Source organism: Rhizopus delemar, genomic scaffold (genome assembly GCF_000149305.1).
Source record: "Rhizopus delemar RA 99-880 supercont3.4 genomic scaffold, whole genome shotgun sequence".
Classification (NCBI taxonomy): domain Eukaryota; kingdom Fungi; phylum Mucoromycota; class Mucoromycetes; order Mucorales; family Rhizopodaceae; genus Rhizopus; species Rhizopus delemar.
In genome coordinates this window covers 23,859-41,039 of record NW_027137830.1, presented here as the reverse complement: position 1 = coordinate 41,039, position 17,181 = coordinate 23,859, and the positions used below count along the sequence as shown (strand labels likewise).

The window sequence follows — 17,181 nt, the reverse complement described above, 5'->3', positions numbered from 1 at the left end:
TTTTAACCCATTCAACTTGAACTTAATTCAAATAAATATTTCTTTTATTTAAGATCATTTGATCTTTAACTTCAAACAACGAGTAAGCAATTCTCTGAAGCAAATAAACTTCATTGCAATCTCTTTTATTCATCTTTTCTATCCAGAATAGATTGATCTGATTTAAAAAAATATGGTAGTTATTTAAAGCAAGAAAATTATCATCAAAGCTGAAGCAGAAACCTTTGTATTGACTTTAACTATCACTGGCCATTCTGATTAACTACGAGAAACTAAAAAAAAGCTACAATACCACGTCGTTTTTGCTCAGATTTTATAGAAGAAAAGAAAATTAAAAATTGCTTCAAATCAAAGGCAAAAATAATAATGAAGTGTGTTTTCGAAAAGCAAGAGTGAAGTGTATTAGTAAGGAGTTTGGGCAACCAATCAAAGAATCTTTGCCCAGGTTGAGGCGGTGGTAATGGCGAGCCATTTATTACGGCGCAAGTAGTCCAGCCCATGTATAATAATACAGATGGTAGGTCATTAATTAAAAGAAGCACGATCAACAAACAGTTAAATTGTTGCGATGGAGTGATAAAGAATATCTTATTGTTTCCGGCATTTATAAATAAAAATGTATCTGGAGGCATCGAATAGCATATTTTTTAACAAAGCAGTGGGAAGGATGTCGAGGACTTGGAAGTTCGCTAATTTTTTAGTTTTGATTAGCAGGTTTTTAAAATTTTATTTAGGCCAAGTTTCTGCAGAAACTTCATGTTCTTCTGGGGCAAAAATCTACAGAAAAGAAGTTTACATTATCATTGTATTATTTTTGGCCCTATCCATCAATTAAATATGCTTTAATAATAATATGTGAATATATATAATGAAAAGATAAGTTTAGATGTCGTAAAATAAAATCAATATTACTGTATGTGCAAATGAAAATAAGGTTAGAGAAAAAGAGGAGAGTATACTTAAGGCATAAAAAGGATTTTTAAAAAAAATGACTTCACTTTCTGTTTAAACAAGCGAGAGTATTTTCATTATCCATAATGGACCTAAAATGACAACTATGAAAGTTGTATTCAATCTCAGAAAAAAACAGAAACTTTTCACTTAATTTGTAGCCTATTGAAAGCAATAAAATTCTCAGGGTTCAATCATCATTTCAAATGTTAGTTATTTCTGAATCAGGGTCGCCTATAAATATGACAAGCTTCCACTTTCTTTTTCATTTCTTCCTTGTCCCCCTTCCCTTCCTCTCACAGACCTTTCCCCTAAAAAATGACAGACATCCATTGGCATATAGTAAAATTAATGGATGAAACTAAGCTTATTGAATGCGAATGTGGTCAAATACTAGAAAAAGGATGGATCTGTAATACTTGTAGAATTAATTGTCCAAAGTGCAATCGTGCCTTGTCTGCTGCAACAAATGAATATTGTACTCGATGTTGTACACGATGTGAATTACACGGTGTTGTTAAATTATCAGATCAAGGTGTTTGTCTAATTTGCGATAGCTGATTCATTCGCAGGTTTATATACCCTATATGAAACAATAATAATGCTTTCTTTCTCTTTAACAAAACCATTAAAACAAAAGCCAACTATTTTTTATCAGGATTTATTAAAGAAAATATATATTTACATCTAAGAAAAAAGGAGAATTTGAATGCAGCTTTTTTTTTTACTTCTTTACACGGCCCGTGTATGTAACCTTTTGATCACGTCTGCCCTTCTTCTTAATAACCTTATTCAATGGCACATAGCTATAAGGATCCATTTGACCCCTACGTTTAACGTCACCTCCAGCTTTCTATTTGATTAAAAGGTTTAGAAAAAGATCCTTAAATTTTTTATAGAATCTTTTTTTTCTTTACCTTTGATCGGAACTCTTTACCAATCTTCTCATATCTTTGTGCAACTTTCTTTTTCTTTGATGAACCATCCTCATCCTCATCTACTTCCATGCTATCATCTTGAGCGTCCTTACCCTTCTTGAATCGAATTCTGTTCCGCTTATCACGAATGAAACCATCAGGGTTAGTGACGTGTTGCATATAGTAATCTTCTGCCACTTCTTCATCATCGCCTTGCTCATTGGCTTTGGGTTCGGCAATTACCAGACGACCTTCATCGTTCTCAGCAAAGGCACCCTTGTTGCTCTTCACCTTACGTTGAACAGGCTTGGAAGAAGAAATGTGTCCAAGTGCGGAGCGATCTAAGAAATCGAGAGGTGTATCCTCATCTTCACGAATAAAGGCCTGTTGTTGTTGCAGCTGCTTGTTCTTCTTCTTCTTTTGCTGCTTTAATGTGTCTACAGCAGCCTTCACATTTTGAATCATCTCATCATCGGAATCGTCATCAATCTCACTATCTGAGCCATAGAGGACTTCTTCATATGCATCTTGGAAGGATCCTTTCTTAGGGGCAGCACGAGCCGAGACATCATTATCTTCTTCATCGCTGTCTGCTTGAGTGGTCTTCTTTCTCTTAGCTCTCAATCGACGTTTTTGAATATTGTTAATCATTTTTCGGTCATCTTCAGGCATCATCTCAGACACGGTCTCAAATCCAAACTTACGAATCAATCGTTCAAACAAGTGACGCACCTTCACTTTGAAATGACTCTTATGTTGGTGTACACACTTGAGTAAGGACTGGATAATGGCACCCAATTGGGGTTGAACAATAGCAGATTCCAATACAACGACGCAGACCTTGACATAGCCAATCGCACCCTTTACAATTTCACGGTTGTTGGAAGCAACAAGCACATTGACAGTCTGGAGCAATTCGTACGTGAGTTCAGCAGGGATATCATCCTTGAATTCAAAAAAGACACGAGAAAGAGCCCCAATGGTCGCACTGATCATATGAGCTGTAGTGCCTGCCAAACCAGCAGTAAGCATTGTAAAGTACTCTTGAATGTTTGCTTGTGAATCGGGCATTGATGCATCAAATCCTTCCAAACGGTTAGTCTTGACTACACCACCTTCCTTCATCTTGCCTCCCATTGTCACTAATAGATCAAAGGCGAAGTTACGCGTCTTTTCATTATTGTCCTTAGAGGCCAATACAACCTCAGAAAGAATAGCAGGAATAAAATGGAGATCAGCGCTAGACAAGTTTGAGACTACACCACTGAGGGTCTTGATGCGATCCTTTTTGGCAGAGACAGTGCATGTACCAGTGGCCTCCAAGAGATAGCCTTGCAAATCATCCAAGTGATGAGTGATCACTTGCAAACCAGTGGGATGGTTCATCAGATGGTTCAAAACCTTGTATCCTTTCTTTTGTAATGTTGACTCATCTTCCTTGTTCAAGAGTGATTGCACTGTACCATTGTACAACAATTCACAGGACTCGGCGTCTAAAAAGGGAATCATGATGATGGCAAGGTCCAACATAGTATGTGACATGGGAGCCATAGAAGGATCAGCTGCAGGTTCTTTTGATTCTAATGCTTGAGAAAGCATACCGAGGACTTTCTTGAAGGTACTATTGACATCTTCAGGGGGAGTAATTGTCAAATAAGCCTTGATTACATCAGCCATGAAGCCACGGAACATGGGAGAAATTTGACTAAACACATTGAAGAAGACAGCAAGGTAATTGACAGCAAATTTGCTTAAGAAGTTCAAGTTTTGAGCTGCCTCGGCCTTAGTCAATCCGTAAGCTTTTATCAAATGAGCATCGTCGGCAGATGACTTGGCCAAAGCTTGGTTTTTCTCTACCAACAATTGAAGAGCTTGAGCAATGGTGGGACGCAATTCAGGTTGGCTATAAAGAAGAGAACTGAATCGTTCGGCAACAGAGTCATTAAATGCGCGAGTTAAATCGGTCGGAAGATCACAGAAACCCGGAGCTAAATTCCAGATTTGGTGAACCAATGTTTCGTATACCTTGGCTTGCATTTCCAAGTCGCGGGAGGCTGCTGCTTCACCCTTTTGAGCTAAACGATCACCCAAGGGAATTAAAGCATGAACAAAGTAACTTAAGCTGGTGTTGGTTGTGTAAGTCTTAAGCAAAGGAAGCAAAAAGGCTCGACCTACACCGTTAGAGCTTGTATTTTCAAGGTTAAGAGGAAGGATCTTCAAAAAGAATTCAGGGCCCATGGTGGAGATGGCAGCACCAAGAGTTTTATCAAGTTGTTCTTTGTATGTTTCTGCAGGAGATAAACGGAGCTCACCAAGCAGACCGACAACTGTGTTCATCAAGGGCGCGGCGTAGTGGTTTAATTTATTGAACATGGCTTGTTGAACAGTCATGACGTGAACCCAAGCAGACTGATAATGAATTCCCAATCCTTGCTCGAGAGTTTGAATCATTTCGTTCAATCCATTATTTTCGCCAGAGCTAGCTTCTTCAATAAGGCTATCTGAAATACAGTATTCAACCAAAGTGCTTAAGCAATTTGCAATTTGTCGATAACATTTGGTGTCTTGTTGGAAATCATTAAAGATCAAACGAAAGACGGTGTGAATGTCTTTAGCACATTGATTGGGATTCATTTTAGCATAAGCAGGAAATGCCTTTCCAACAATCAATAACCAAGCAGGTAAAAGACGCTCATCTACTGCAGCGGGTTTTAATTCACAAATGGCCTAGATTAAAAAAGTTTAGTATTTGCAGAACATTTTGATTATATATTATAAATTTACACCCAACAAAGCAATAAATTTCTCGTTGTCTATATCTGTTTCTTGTGCATCAAATAAGGCCTGGAATACATCAAAGGCTGCTTTTGTAAGAAAGACATTATTAAATTTAGGAAGTTGAAGTAACACTTGACATAAAACAGAGAATTTCTAAAAAAAATGTTAGTATCTTTCTGTCTTTCTTTATCAATATACTTACGTGAGGTGGCCAGTAAGGTACAATGGTCTGCAAAAGAGCAAGCATTTGCTGAGCGGCTTGTTGATCTGATTTTGTGGCTTCATGTAACACTCTCAAGATAAAATCGGCTGTCATATCAGCAGCTGGGTGAATAGCTGTAGGTGGTGGTGGTCTAGATAAAATTACACGAATAGCATCTTGAGCTCTCTTGCGTGCCTTTGGAGAAGCATTAGCGCTCAAGATGAGTATTTGTTGATATGCTTTCTTGACTAAAGGTGTGGACCAGTTGGGTCCATCTTGTGCGGCCAAGAGCTCTTGAAGACAACCAAGGACAGATCGTACAACAGGCTGTTCCTCTTTATGTTCTTCATAGACTCTTTCAAGGATAGTGTGCACTTCGTTGAATCTAGAACGAAGTACAGTGTGAGGAAGACTATGAAGAGAATTAAATGACGATACTTTTGCTAACTTATATAAATACACTTACTAAGGGAATACTTCATCCAACAAGTAAATGAGAGCTCCAACCAATTCAGCTGATCCTTGTGATGATTGTAAAGTAGTCATCTATCCAAAATATATTATGAACCTGTCAAAAAAAACCTTTTTTGTTTTTCTTTTACCATGGCAGCAAAGTAAGCTGTGGATGTCAATTGCTCATTTCTTTCTTGAATTGTCTAAATGTAAGAAAGCTCATTAGCGTTGTTTTATCAGTTTTTGATTCAATTGATCATTACTTCTTCGATAGCGATTAGTGTTTGAGCATACTAAATAAAAAAAAAAATTGGTGATCTGCAAAAATTAATTAGCATATTTTGTTTTTTTTACCAGCTTCTGGTTGTCAAGTTTTGAGTTAACTTGTTTTCTGATTCTTTCAAGTTTAGCCTCCATGCTTCTGTATGAATCAAGTCAAGAGAGAGAATAAAAAAAAAAAAAGAAATTTTTAACTTTTTTCGACTGTTTGTGACTGTTTACTTATGTAACCCAAAAGTATAACCTATATCAATGCAAAGGCAATTGGGTTATTTATATGTAATTGATATTATTGAGCGTAATCCATGATCAAATAACGAAAAGTTTTGTCAGAATGTGTACCTTTTCGGCTATAGTGCAAAAAGTGCTACCTAACATTTTAATGATTCCATTTTATCAATTTCAAATTGCGAAAAACAAAAACTTTTTTTTTCCTTTCAAAACATCACTAAAGAAAAAGCTATAAAAAAAAGCTTCTAATTTGTCGAAGAAGACAATGTCATAAGGCTTTTTTTTAATAGAAATACTTTTATGTTTGCTTCTTACTTTCTATACAAATACGTATATAGTGAAAAAAAGAAGAACTCATCTGCATAATATGACAACTACAGAAGAGGAAGAAATACCATGTTTTGAGGAACTTGCGATTTTACCATACTTACAAACACACATGGAAACAGAAAGTATCTTTTAAATATACTTGTCTGGGCTTTAGATAGCTTTAAGCTTGGTTTGCTCTTTGTGTGTGATATTCATAAAACTGTATCACAATAGATACAAACAAAATTAATATATAAAGAAATGGAATTGTTGGATAATGATAAAGTTCATTTAGCAAAGCTATTCACTAAAAGTATAAAAAGCCTCTCAGGTGATGATGAAGCAGTCAAATACAAAATAAGCAAAGCAACATTCATAGGGACTTGCAGTTAAACTATTTATTAATATATAAAAGCAAAATGTTACAGAGGAAATGGCAAATGCTGCATGTCTGTATGTGAAGGACACTATTAAAAATGCATTGATGAAAATACCACATACAATAGGTTACAAGCCTGTTTCGCTATGTAATTCTAACATCTTTACTATGATCTTGATACGAAGGTGGTGGGATTTCTATCACAGAATGAAAGTCTGGTGGAGGATTGGACTGAGAGTGTATATGTACATGAGCTTGTTGTCCTGTGCGTGGTACGGACACTACTTCTGGTAAACTGGTTGTAGCGTCTCTGTCTTCATTAATAGATTGAATAAGCATATTTTAAACCAGCAATTTATTTAGCAGTTACCTGTCCTTCGATTTGCTATCCTTCTTTTTCTAAATGCTAATAATATAGCTAATATTAAAATGAAGGCACATATTGCCCATAGTATATTATACATCGATGGGTCCATTGTATTTGTATAGAATAAAAAAAATTATAAAAAAAGAAAGAAATGAAAAAATCATATGTCTTCTGATGCGGTAATTTTACTATTGGAGCTTCACTGACACACATACACATACTGTTGAATTTTTTTTAAAAAAAATACTTTTTTATTTATTTTTATTCAACCATGTACCCATCTTATTATTAAATCTTGTAAACACTTGTTTTTTTTTTTTTCTTTTCCAACTTTTTATTCTAAACTTGATATATAAGCTGCATTTTCTTTTTTTTTCTTTGGCTTAAAAATTGTGGCGTTTTGCTATTGTTAAAAGCATAAATTAAAGTTAATTGTTACATACACTTCAATGTTTGTACTCTATCTAATTAAATAGGCTTTGGGCGATCATCTGTAATATTTTATACAATCATCTGAATTGATGCATATTAATGTAAGTAAACTGGCAAAAGTACCATTTTTTATTATTCTATAAAAGTTAGAGAGTGTGGCTTCTTTTAAAGCTTTTGAAACAACGCTTTGTCATGCCTTTTTATGCAGGACACACGTAAAAAGGCAGAAAAAAATTCAGTCACAAAAGTAACGCAAAAAAACATCAAACTTTTTTTCTTTAAAAGCCATGTCTTTAGAAGAACAAAAAGATAGTAACAAGGGGAATATTAGAACATATCAAGGGAGAGAATATGATATAACCGACCCAAAGTATGCTGGACTTAGTAAAAATGCTCTCAAAAAGCTATTAAGAGATGAAATATGGGAAGAAAATAGAGCCCAAAAAACAAAAGACAAAAGAGAAAAACTGAAGCAAAGAAAGAGAGAACGCAGACAAATGGAGGATGCAGGTTTACTTGAACCGCTACCAAAGAAACCTAAGTCAAAAAACATGACAGTAGGCAAAGTTGGTGTCGTGTTTGATTGTGCCTTTTCTTCACTTATGATTGATAAAGAGATTAGCTCTTTACGACAGCAGATTGCAAGAAGTTATAGTGCTAATGTTCGTGCCAAAAATGAGTCAATGAAAATGACCTTGACTTCTGTAGACGATGTGTTGACCAAAGAGTTGGATGCAAAAGCACCTACTTGGAAAAACTGGAGAAATGTCGAAGTCACCTCGGAACCTTACATAGAAAAGTTCAACAAAGAAAACTTGGTCTATTTAACAGCAGATTCTGAAAACGTTGCTCATGAACTAGAAGAGGGAAAGACATATATTCTAGGCGCTATTGTAGATAAGAATAGATACAAAGTAAGTACGACATGCTTTATCGTAAGTGATGGCTAATGAACGATTGATGTAGAATCTTTGTAAAAACAAAGCAGATGAACAAGGCATCAAGACTGCTCGATTACCCATTGGCGACTATATACGTTTAGCATCTAGAAAAGTGCTTACTGTCAATCAAGGTAAACCCCCCCCCCTCCCGAAATGCAGGCAAAGCGTATTAACTACACGTGATATAACATAGTAATGGAAATTATGATAAAATGGCTTGATTGTCATAATTGGGAAGAGGCATTTATGGATGTTATACCAGGAAGAAAACTAAAAGATAGTGAATTAATTAACCAGCATAAAGAGGATGCAGAGGATGAGGAAGAAGAGAGTAATGACGAAGCAGAAGAAAGCAAAAATAATGAATAAACACTAAGAAAAAAGAAATACCATCGTGTGAATAAATAGTATCCATATAACTTCCTTAGATTCTGCACATTTTCGTTGCTATTATAGAATAAAACTGTATTTTAATTCAAGCTCTATAGACTTATTCTACCCTATCTAACGTTTGTTATTGCCATTACAAGCATACTATTTTAGTGTCCGAATGGAATACATTTTATATACGTACTGAATTTTTGTGTAGATAAAATTTTATTTAAACGAGAAGTTCTGATAAACACAAAATCAATTCACTGTTACATTCGTTTGGGCTAACTTAATCAAAAGACGAACAGACAAGAAAACAATGTTGAGATTACAAATAAGGAATGTTAATACAAATATATAAGGGTAAAAAATTGAAAAAGAAAGTCATTGGAACTTGCTAAGCAATTCCATAAAGTGATACCATAGAGGAAAATTAGTATGTATGAGGTTTGATGATACAGCTGATCCATTTTAAGCAGAAAAGGACAAATTATCAGATGCAGGACGATGAAGAGAAACAGTAGATCTAAGATATTATCGAGATTTACCGCTTAGGAGTTAATCAAGCTGCTATCGAATAAAGCGACTACTCTCTTAATAGGCTATCAATAGCCGAAGAAGACAAACTTTATGATGTGTTGTCAATTCGGAAATAAAATCATTTGTCCTTATCTTAGTGTATTTGAAAAAAAATGTAAAAAATAATTGGAAAATAGAAAATTTTGATGAGTTAAATGATAAAATATAATACACTAGTACTTCTTACAAAATTAGGAGTCACTTTGTTATGAAGTAACCATTATAACGTTAATATTTAAATCTCTTGAAGAGAAATTATTTTTCCTACAGCTATTTTTTTTTTGTAAAAGTTGAAATATCAAGCATATTATTGCTCACATTAGCATCTCGTTGCCAAGTTATTTCACGGGTTTTACAGTTCAGGATACTATCAGCCAGATTTCCTTCATGCTCTAGTCTTTTTCTCTCTAGCTTTCTTGTACAGCAGCTAATACAAATCTATTTCAGATTAATAAGTCGGGATGAAGTTGAACAATGATTCGAATAGAAACGTACTTGGGAAGCCAGGTATTCGTTTATATCTACCAATGCACAATGTATTTGGTTTTGTCGATCAAGTAGTTTGCTGTATAAAACACTGGTAGTACCAGAGAAAGCTTTTTTTTTAATGGAAACACTGTCCTTCTTCTTCATTCTATCACTAAATATTATCAGTGATAAGGGTTCAGATTATTTAAACTTGTCGGGCAACCAATGACGGCATTTTTTTTTTTTTTTTTTTTTTTTTTTTTTTTTTTTTTTTTTTTTTTTTTTTTTTTTTTTTTCCTTTTGACGTCTTTTTCTCAGTATACTCTTGGTAAAGCACTTTTTTTTGTTTTTCCATTCTTTTAAAAAGCATCTTGATACTGTGGCCTTATAACAAACGACAATTAAACTTTTCTTGTATATCGTTCAAAACCATTCCCCATCTTTTCTACCTTAGTTTTATCCATGATCTTGTTACGATACTCACACTCTTTGGAAATGTAACTTTTTGAGCCATTGAATAGTGCTAAATATCTTCAGTTTCAAAATTAGCTTTGACAATCGGTCCGAATGTATCAAGTTGAGCTAGCAAGACGGTAACAAAAACTTCTTACTGTTGCACACCCAACAACATCATTCTATGAGATTTTTGTTGGAACAGTTTCTATTAGTTATTCAAATCCGTAAGATGGCCATCAATTGAAAGAGAAGTGATGTGATTGGTTTTCTCGTTATGGAATATTATTTTAAACAAACGAATTCATGTATTATCAATTTATTGAAAACATTTTATCAAATCTAACTCTGAATTCTTTATTTATTCAGGAATTGTTATAATTCTTATTTAAATTAATGATCTTAGTAAGTTGAGTCAAGATAGCTTAGCACCGTATACAAGTATAAATATATTGTATGTGTGAATCAGAATAAAGAGATCAAAATATTAAGACAACTCAAGTTTTATCTGAATCAAAAGCATGCTCATTGACCTCTATTTATCATTGGTAATAGTATCAATAGTCATCTCTATTTCGTTTATTTTAGAAATTTATGACATAATACTACAAGAAACAATAGATGGCTGCTAGTTAATGGTGTTAAAATTGCTTCTTTTACTACTTGATTTGTTATCAAAAGGAGAGAATAGGAATACAAAAATATTTTGAAGGGTGCATTCAGTGGCTGTTCAAAAATTGAGTGTATTTAGAATTTACGCCTTGTTATTTATCAAAGTCATTTAATAACAAAAGGAGAACTTAAAAAAAAGTTAATCTTTGTCTATCATCCTGTATTACGGAACCTGTAGACTTTTTGCTAATTTGATGTTTCACTAATAGTTTGTTACCTCCCAGGACTAATGCTGTTTACACAGCAATTTTTGACACCGTCATACCCAAAAAAAAAAAAAAAAAAAAAAAAAAAAAAAAAAGGCAATTATGGCTTAAGCAAACATGCAGATTGAGAATTAAGTGCATGGCTAATTAGACTTGAAAAAGCTACAATTTGAGAGCCAATAATTTAGATTGAGATTTAAATACTCGCAAATAGGTACCGGAAGCACTGTGTATTCCATGAATGGAAAACACATTTATTGGCCAATTTTTTTTATTGAACTCGTGTATTTATTTATTTATTTTTCTTTTTCTTCTTTACCTCCTTTTATTTACATTCAAAACAAATAATAAAAAAGGAGCAAGAATTTTTTTTTTTTTTTTTTTTTTTCAAAAATTTCCCAAATGGAAAAAGTAGATAAATCAATAATGCTTGATCAACCACGATTAAAAAAGAAACCTTTGGATAATACAAAACATTCATCGAATAAATTACCTACGTTATATCAACAACAGCAACAAGCTCGATTACAATATTTTCATCACAGACAACCAGTTTATGTTGAAAAGCCAAGTTTTGGCCTAAATGATTTTGAATTACAAGATACACTTGGTGAGTTGATGATGTACTTATATACAAAAATAATAATGATGAATAGGTACTGGCACATTTGGAAGAGTATTTCTAACTAAATTCAAACCATCAAACAAATATTATGCAATGAAAGTATTAAAAAAGTCAGAAGTAGTTAGATTAAAACAAGTAGAACATTTATTATCTGAAAAAGAAATATTAGCTTCAATAAGATTTCCATTTGTAGTCGATCTGTAAGTACATGTATCATTTATATCTTTCTTTATATTGATTTCTAGTATAGTTTTTGTACTTTTCAAGATGATTTGAATTGTTATATGCTACTTGAATATGTTGTTGGTGGGGAGCTATTCACTCATCTAAGAAGAGCAGGAAGATTTACAAATGATATGACAAGGTTCTATGCCTCAGAGATTGTGTTAGCCATTGAATATCTCCATTCAAAGGACATTATCTACCGTGACTTAAAGCCTGAAAATTTATTAATTGATCATCAAGGTCATATCAAAATTACTGATTTTGGATTTGCCAAAAAAATAATCGATCGCACATGGACATTGTGTGGCACACCAGAATATTTAGCACCTGAAATCATTCAAAGTAAAGGTCATGGGAAAGCAGTCGACTGGTGGGCATTGGGCATTTTAATATTCGAAATGTTGGCTGGGTAAATAATCATAGTAATTTATAATAACAGATAATAATAGATTATAACAGATAATTATAGATATCCTCCTTTTTTTGATGATAATTCATTTGGCATTTATGAAAAGATATTGATGGGTCGAGTTCAATTCTCTGCTCATTTTGATCCACTCGCTAAAGATCTGTTAAAACGGCTGTTAGTATTGGACCGTACTAAGAGACTAGGCAATCTAAAAGGAGGATCAGAAGATGTAAAGAGACATAAGTGGTTTAGAGGCGTAGATTGGATAGGGTTATTAGAAAAAAATGTGCGGGCACCTATTATCCCACCTTATCATCATCCAGGAGATACAAGCAATTTCGAAAAATACGAAGAAACATTTGATGGCCTTTCTGATACAGGCAATGACCCTTATAAAGACCTTTTTATTGATTTCTCATGTTAACTTATATCCTTAATAACATTTTATTTTCAGTTAATTGAGATATTAAACTGAAACATATTTCATCATTATTACAAGACATTATTAGTACGCTTTCTAATACCACAGGTTATTCCTAAAATATAAAACGACGAAAGTCTTGATTAATCTTATTGGTTTGCTTTGATCTACTCTTTATTGATTTAGCTAACAACTTTGAATGACTAATCGAATCACTTAATCTATTTTCCTTTATAAGGATAGGATTGAATAGCTTTTAAGAATATCATAGAAAACGATGATAGTTTGAGTTATACGTTTGATTGAACGACAGCAGTTACCTTCCTTGTGCTTATTCAAATTTTAATTTTGCTAGTTCATATTTTTTATAATAAAACATCATTAATAAGCATCCATTTAAAGGAGAAATTCAGATGAGCTACATAAGGCAATTGATAAGACAGAAAAAGCAGACTATTTTGAAAAGAGGAGCCCTGTGTTATATTAATATAAAAGAGGGAACCTATCTCATAAGCTTATTAACTGCATTAATATTAGTCTTATTTTGCTGGACAGTTTGTTTTATTCATTCATATATTCTTTAAAATATAAAATCTTAGGAAAAATTATTTTATCTAATTAGACTGCACCAGTCTCTTTTTTTTTCTGCCTCATTATACCATCTATTCTGTTTTTTTTTTTTTTTTTTTTTTTTGAATGGAGACAATTAAAGTTGTATATGAGAAAGCTTACACTATAATCATGATTAATATGATACGTAGTGCTTTTTATTAGTTAATACTTATACGCTTAAAGTGATATCCTTCATTTAGCCCAATATGTTTTATTCTGTATTTGAGCCTAATGATGTATACATTCTTTATCCGTCTTTATGTTTTTTATTTGTACTAAGCATATTTAAAAAAGACTGTACATCTTATGAGTAAATTTCTTTGATAGTATCACATTGTTTTTTGTACACAATATTGAATAATGGGTAAATGAAAATGATTTCGCCAATCAAGCAAAATAAAACCTGCTTGAACTAATGATAATATTGAATTGATTAACGAGGCTGGGTAAATCTATTTTAAATCACAATGTATACACATATAATAGCTTGATATTGAGCATATAACCAATACAGCGTTAGTAGAGAATGTTAATCATGTAGAATAAAGTAATTTTTGCTTTCTTATAAATAAATATAACCTCTTTATTAAATTAATAGTAAGAAAAAAAAAGAATATCGAATTTATTATGTGCGGACAGGTTACTAAACAGTCTGCGATTGAGCTTGTGACAATTTTGCTTCCAAACTGCGTAAAGCTTCTTCTTTATTCAACAATTCAGCTCTCTTTTCTTGAATTTCTCTTTGTACTTTAAACTCAATATCTCGAAGCTTCTCTTCATCCTTTTTCAATTGCTCTTCTTTTAATCTTACACTTTGGCTTGCCATATCCTCTGCATTCAAAGACATGTCACTTTTATATTTTAACAATTAGCTTAAAGCTCTTATCTACCATTATAATCACACTTACTCATCTCCTTCAACAGTTCGACTTAATTTTTCAGTACGATAATTCTCATATAAAAAGTCATGAGTTATCTCTTTGAGATCTTGCAAATGTGAACTTGTCATAATAACAATGTCAGAGAATTATACACTATTTCATTGTCATCTATTATGCATACCTTAAAAGAGCAGACTTTAAACGACCAAAGTCTGAATGGCGAGGGTTATCAATCTCAACTGCACCCCAAGGATATTGTCTTCCACGGACAGGGCGACCATTCACAATGATTTCTTCATCACTGCCAATTATGGAAAATGGTAAGAGGTTCTAAAACAACAGATTTTAAACATGTAGATTGCTTTCCTTCTGTTTTTCTTACTCTTAGTTCGCTATTTTCTTCAATAGTATCTTCATCGTCTTCTTCAATATCGTAAGGAAAGTTGTATATAGGAATATTGTAATGCTCAATATCTTCCATAATCTAAGGAGATTGTATACTCGTTAATGAGGAAAAGCTATTTTACACTAAAAATTACTCTTTTCTTAAAATCTCGAAGCTCCTGAGGAGTAAGTGAATCTGCTCGGCCAATGACTGGGATAACATTCACACGAGGACTCAAGCGTCGCATCAATTCAATATCAATCTCACGTAAACTAAAGAAAACATTAATTGATTGCCAAAAAAGGGGGCTGACCTTACGCATGGCCAGTAGGTGAAATAAAGTATAAAAGTGCATGAACACGATTATCACGGAATCGTGGATTACGCTTAATCCTAGACTCCTCCGCTAAAATATCATCATATTGTCTTTCCAAGTAACCAACAATTTCTTTAAAGCTATATTGAAAGTGTTAAAAAACTTCTTTATTCTTTTATTGCTTATCTTACCATCTTTCATTATCAATATTATCACCAAAGCCAGGCGTATCAACAATAGTTAAGGATATTCTAAAAACGTGGAGAAGAAAAATTAAAAGATTTTTTGTGAACTTTCAATCCTTATGCCTATTTCTCCTCTATACTCTGTCCCTTTCCCTTCCTCTTTTTCTCCTATTTCTCCTTTTTTTGTCGCTGCCAGTTCCCTTCATCTTCTTTAATAAAGTGTATATAAATTACCTTACACCATCTTCGTCCAGTTCTACAAATAACGTGTTTAAGTCATGCATATGTAAGATATGAAACAACTTTACTTACCAATAGAAACAGGTTTGATATTGATACCTGGTTCATGATGGGCATCCTCAGGATTATCACATATTTTTTTAGATAGAACATTTGAATCGCAAAGTGTATTAACAAATGTAGTACGACCTGTACCGGTTGCGCCTATTTTTTTTTTTTTTTTTGAGAGCGGTAAGTGTTTTTTATAAGCTAAAAAGTACCAAAATACCTGCCTACAACCATTAAAGTAAATTGGAATCCTTTCTTTACGTTCTTTCTACGACCACCAAGTCTCTAATAAAATTAAAAAAAAAAATGTTAATCTGTATTTAATACATAAAACATTATGCTTTATTACATGTGCCATTATTTTTAAAGTAAACTTAAAAAACGAAAGAAAGAACAAGTTGAATAGAGACTAAATCTTTATAAACTTGGGGATCTCAAATAAACTTTCCTCATTTTAGAATAAAAAAGGGGAGCTAAAGATATAAAAAGGAGTAATGATGCTTTCCGTAAAAAAAAAATCAAACCATCAAACCATTTCCTTCTCCCCTTTTTTTCATAAAAAAAGAGGGGAATATATGCATCGGAATAGAGTTTTATTATTATATTGTTATCTACTCTTCTTACTCGTTTTTCTGGTATTTTTCCCAAATATTTACACTGGTTTTATCTGCTATGCCTTTAGCCATTCCTTCCTGCAATAATGTTTTTGCTTGTTCAATAATTCCATGTCTTAAAAGACAGTCTAAATATCTGTTATAGTCCTCTTTTTGAATTTTCATATTGTCTTCCATCAGGTTCCAGATATGATTTGCCCTTTCCAAATTTCCACTCTCTATACATGCTTTCAAAACAACTGAAATTGAAGTTTGATCGAATCCCTTTGTTTCTTCTGCTACGTTCCAAATATCCAATACTAAACCGATGTCTTTAACTTCGTAATAGGCTTTCAACAAGTGATTTGTAATGTCAATTTCGAGGTCAATACAAGGTTCCATACGAATCAATCTGTGTACTTTTTCAAGCACATATTCATCCTTTTGCTCTGCGCATGCCTGCAGCATGGAAGTATATATATTGACAGTAGCTGGAATTTCAAGGTGTCGCATGTCATTGAGAAGTGTTAATGCTGTCAATAAAGAGGGACTAGAGTCCCCCTCTACATTTGTTACAATAAGTGAATCATTATCCGCTACAGAGTATTCGTAAATAGGTTCTTGATCTTGTTCAAACCTCTTGTAATCGGGCCTTGCCTTTGTCAAGGATTCAATCATGGTTTCATATACACTCGAGCCAAGTCGCAGATCCAAAGAAGATGCTCGATCCTCATAGTTTCGTAACTCATGGTAAATTTCCATAGAATCGTGATACTTTCCATCATTCATGTAAGCTACCATCAAATGACTAAACGTATCTACGTTAGCCTTGATGACATGGTTTCTGAATATTTCATCGTATACTGTCTGTGCTTGCTCAGATCGACCATTTAACGCCAATTGCTTTAATAGATCATTATATGAGCTTGCTGATTTTTCTTCAATTGTATTTAATATTGGTATAATGGATGATGCGTCTTTTGTTTCAGGAAGATTTGTAAGGTAACGGAATAACCGAGGTCCTGGTCTTAGTAGGGGTCTTTTTAAAAGTCGAAGTGAATGTAAAAACATGAGATTATGAATAAAAAGAGAATTATTTGAAACAAACAAAATAAAAAAATTATTTGCCCGGGGTAAGACGCGCGCGCGTAAGAATAGCTGAATAGTAATAGATTTTATTAGGTTATAGAGCAATAACGTAATCCAGAGAATAACGGCTTTGTCTATAAGCCATAAAAAAGTTGAAAGATCT

At 33.2% G+C, this 17,181-nt stretch overlaps 5 protein-coding genes across 5 annotated transcripts; 2 read left to right on the top strand and 3 right to left on the bottom strand.

Annotated features, from left to right (window-relative positions):
- Positions 1-1,494: 1,494 nt before the first annotated feature.
- Positions 1,495-5,718, bottom strand: RO3G_05534 (uncharacterized protein; the record flags this gene model as incomplete). Its single annotated transcript, XM_067660124.1, has 8 exons — positions 1,495-1,534; positions 1,680-1,804; positions 1,869-4,595; positions 4,653-4,799; positions 4,849-5,260; positions 5,315-5,394; positions 5,565-5,594; positions 5,656-5,718. 8 exons carry the CDS (start codon positions 5,716-5,718, stop codon positions 1,495-1,497), a joined length of 3,624 nt encoding a protein of 1,207 aa, XP_067516225.1.
- Positions 5,719-7,849: 2,131 nt separating this feature from the next.
- Positions 7,850-8,608, top strand: RO3G_05533 (tRNA (guanine-N1)-methyltransferase; the record flags this gene model as incomplete). The annotated part of the gene is made up of 3 exons (XM_067660123.1): positions 7,850-8,212; positions 8,265-8,370; positions 8,433-8,608. The coding sequence occupies 3 exons, from the start codon at positions 7,850-7,852 to the stop codon at positions 8,606-8,608; spliced, it is 645 nt and encodes a 214-aa protein (XP_067516224.1).
- A 2,807-nt stretch (positions 8,609-11,415) lies between these two features.
- On the top strand, positions 11,416-12,672 carry RO3G_05532 (uncharacterized protein; the record flags this gene model as incomplete). The annotated part of the gene is made up of 4 exons (XM_067660122.1): positions 11,416-11,599; positions 11,646-11,814; positions 11,865-12,181; positions 12,299-12,672. 4 exons carry the CDS (start codon positions 11,416-11,418, stop codon positions 12,670-12,672), a joined length of 1,044 nt encoding a protein of 347 aa, XP_067516223.1.
- A 1,252-nt stretch (positions 12,673-13,924) lies between these two features.
- On the bottom strand, positions 13,925-15,694 carry RO3G_05531 (uncharacterized protein; the record flags this gene model as incomplete). The annotated part of the gene is made up of 12 exons (XM_067660121.1): positions 13,925-14,132; positions 14,190-14,282; positions 14,344-14,492; positions 14,545-14,646; positions 14,702-14,819; positions 14,866-15,003; positions 15,055-15,114; positions 15,283-15,304; positions 15,361-15,492; positions 15,557-15,560; positions 15,598-15,621; positions 15,686-15,694. The coding sequence occupies 12 exons, from the start codon at positions 15,692-15,694 to the stop codon at positions 13,925-13,927; spliced, it is 1,059 nt and encodes a 352-aa protein (XP_067516222.1).
- A 262-nt stretch (positions 15,695-15,956) lies between these two features.
- On the bottom strand, positions 15,957-16,730 carry RO3G_05530 (uncharacterized protein; the record flags this gene model as incomplete). Its single annotated transcript, XM_067660120.1, has 1 exon — positions 15,957-16,730. One exon carries the CDS (start codon positions 16,728-16,730, stop codon positions 15,957-15,959), a length of 774 nt encoding a protein of 257 aa, XP_067516221.1.
- Between the last annotated feature and the right edge of the window lie 451 nt (positions 16,731-17,181).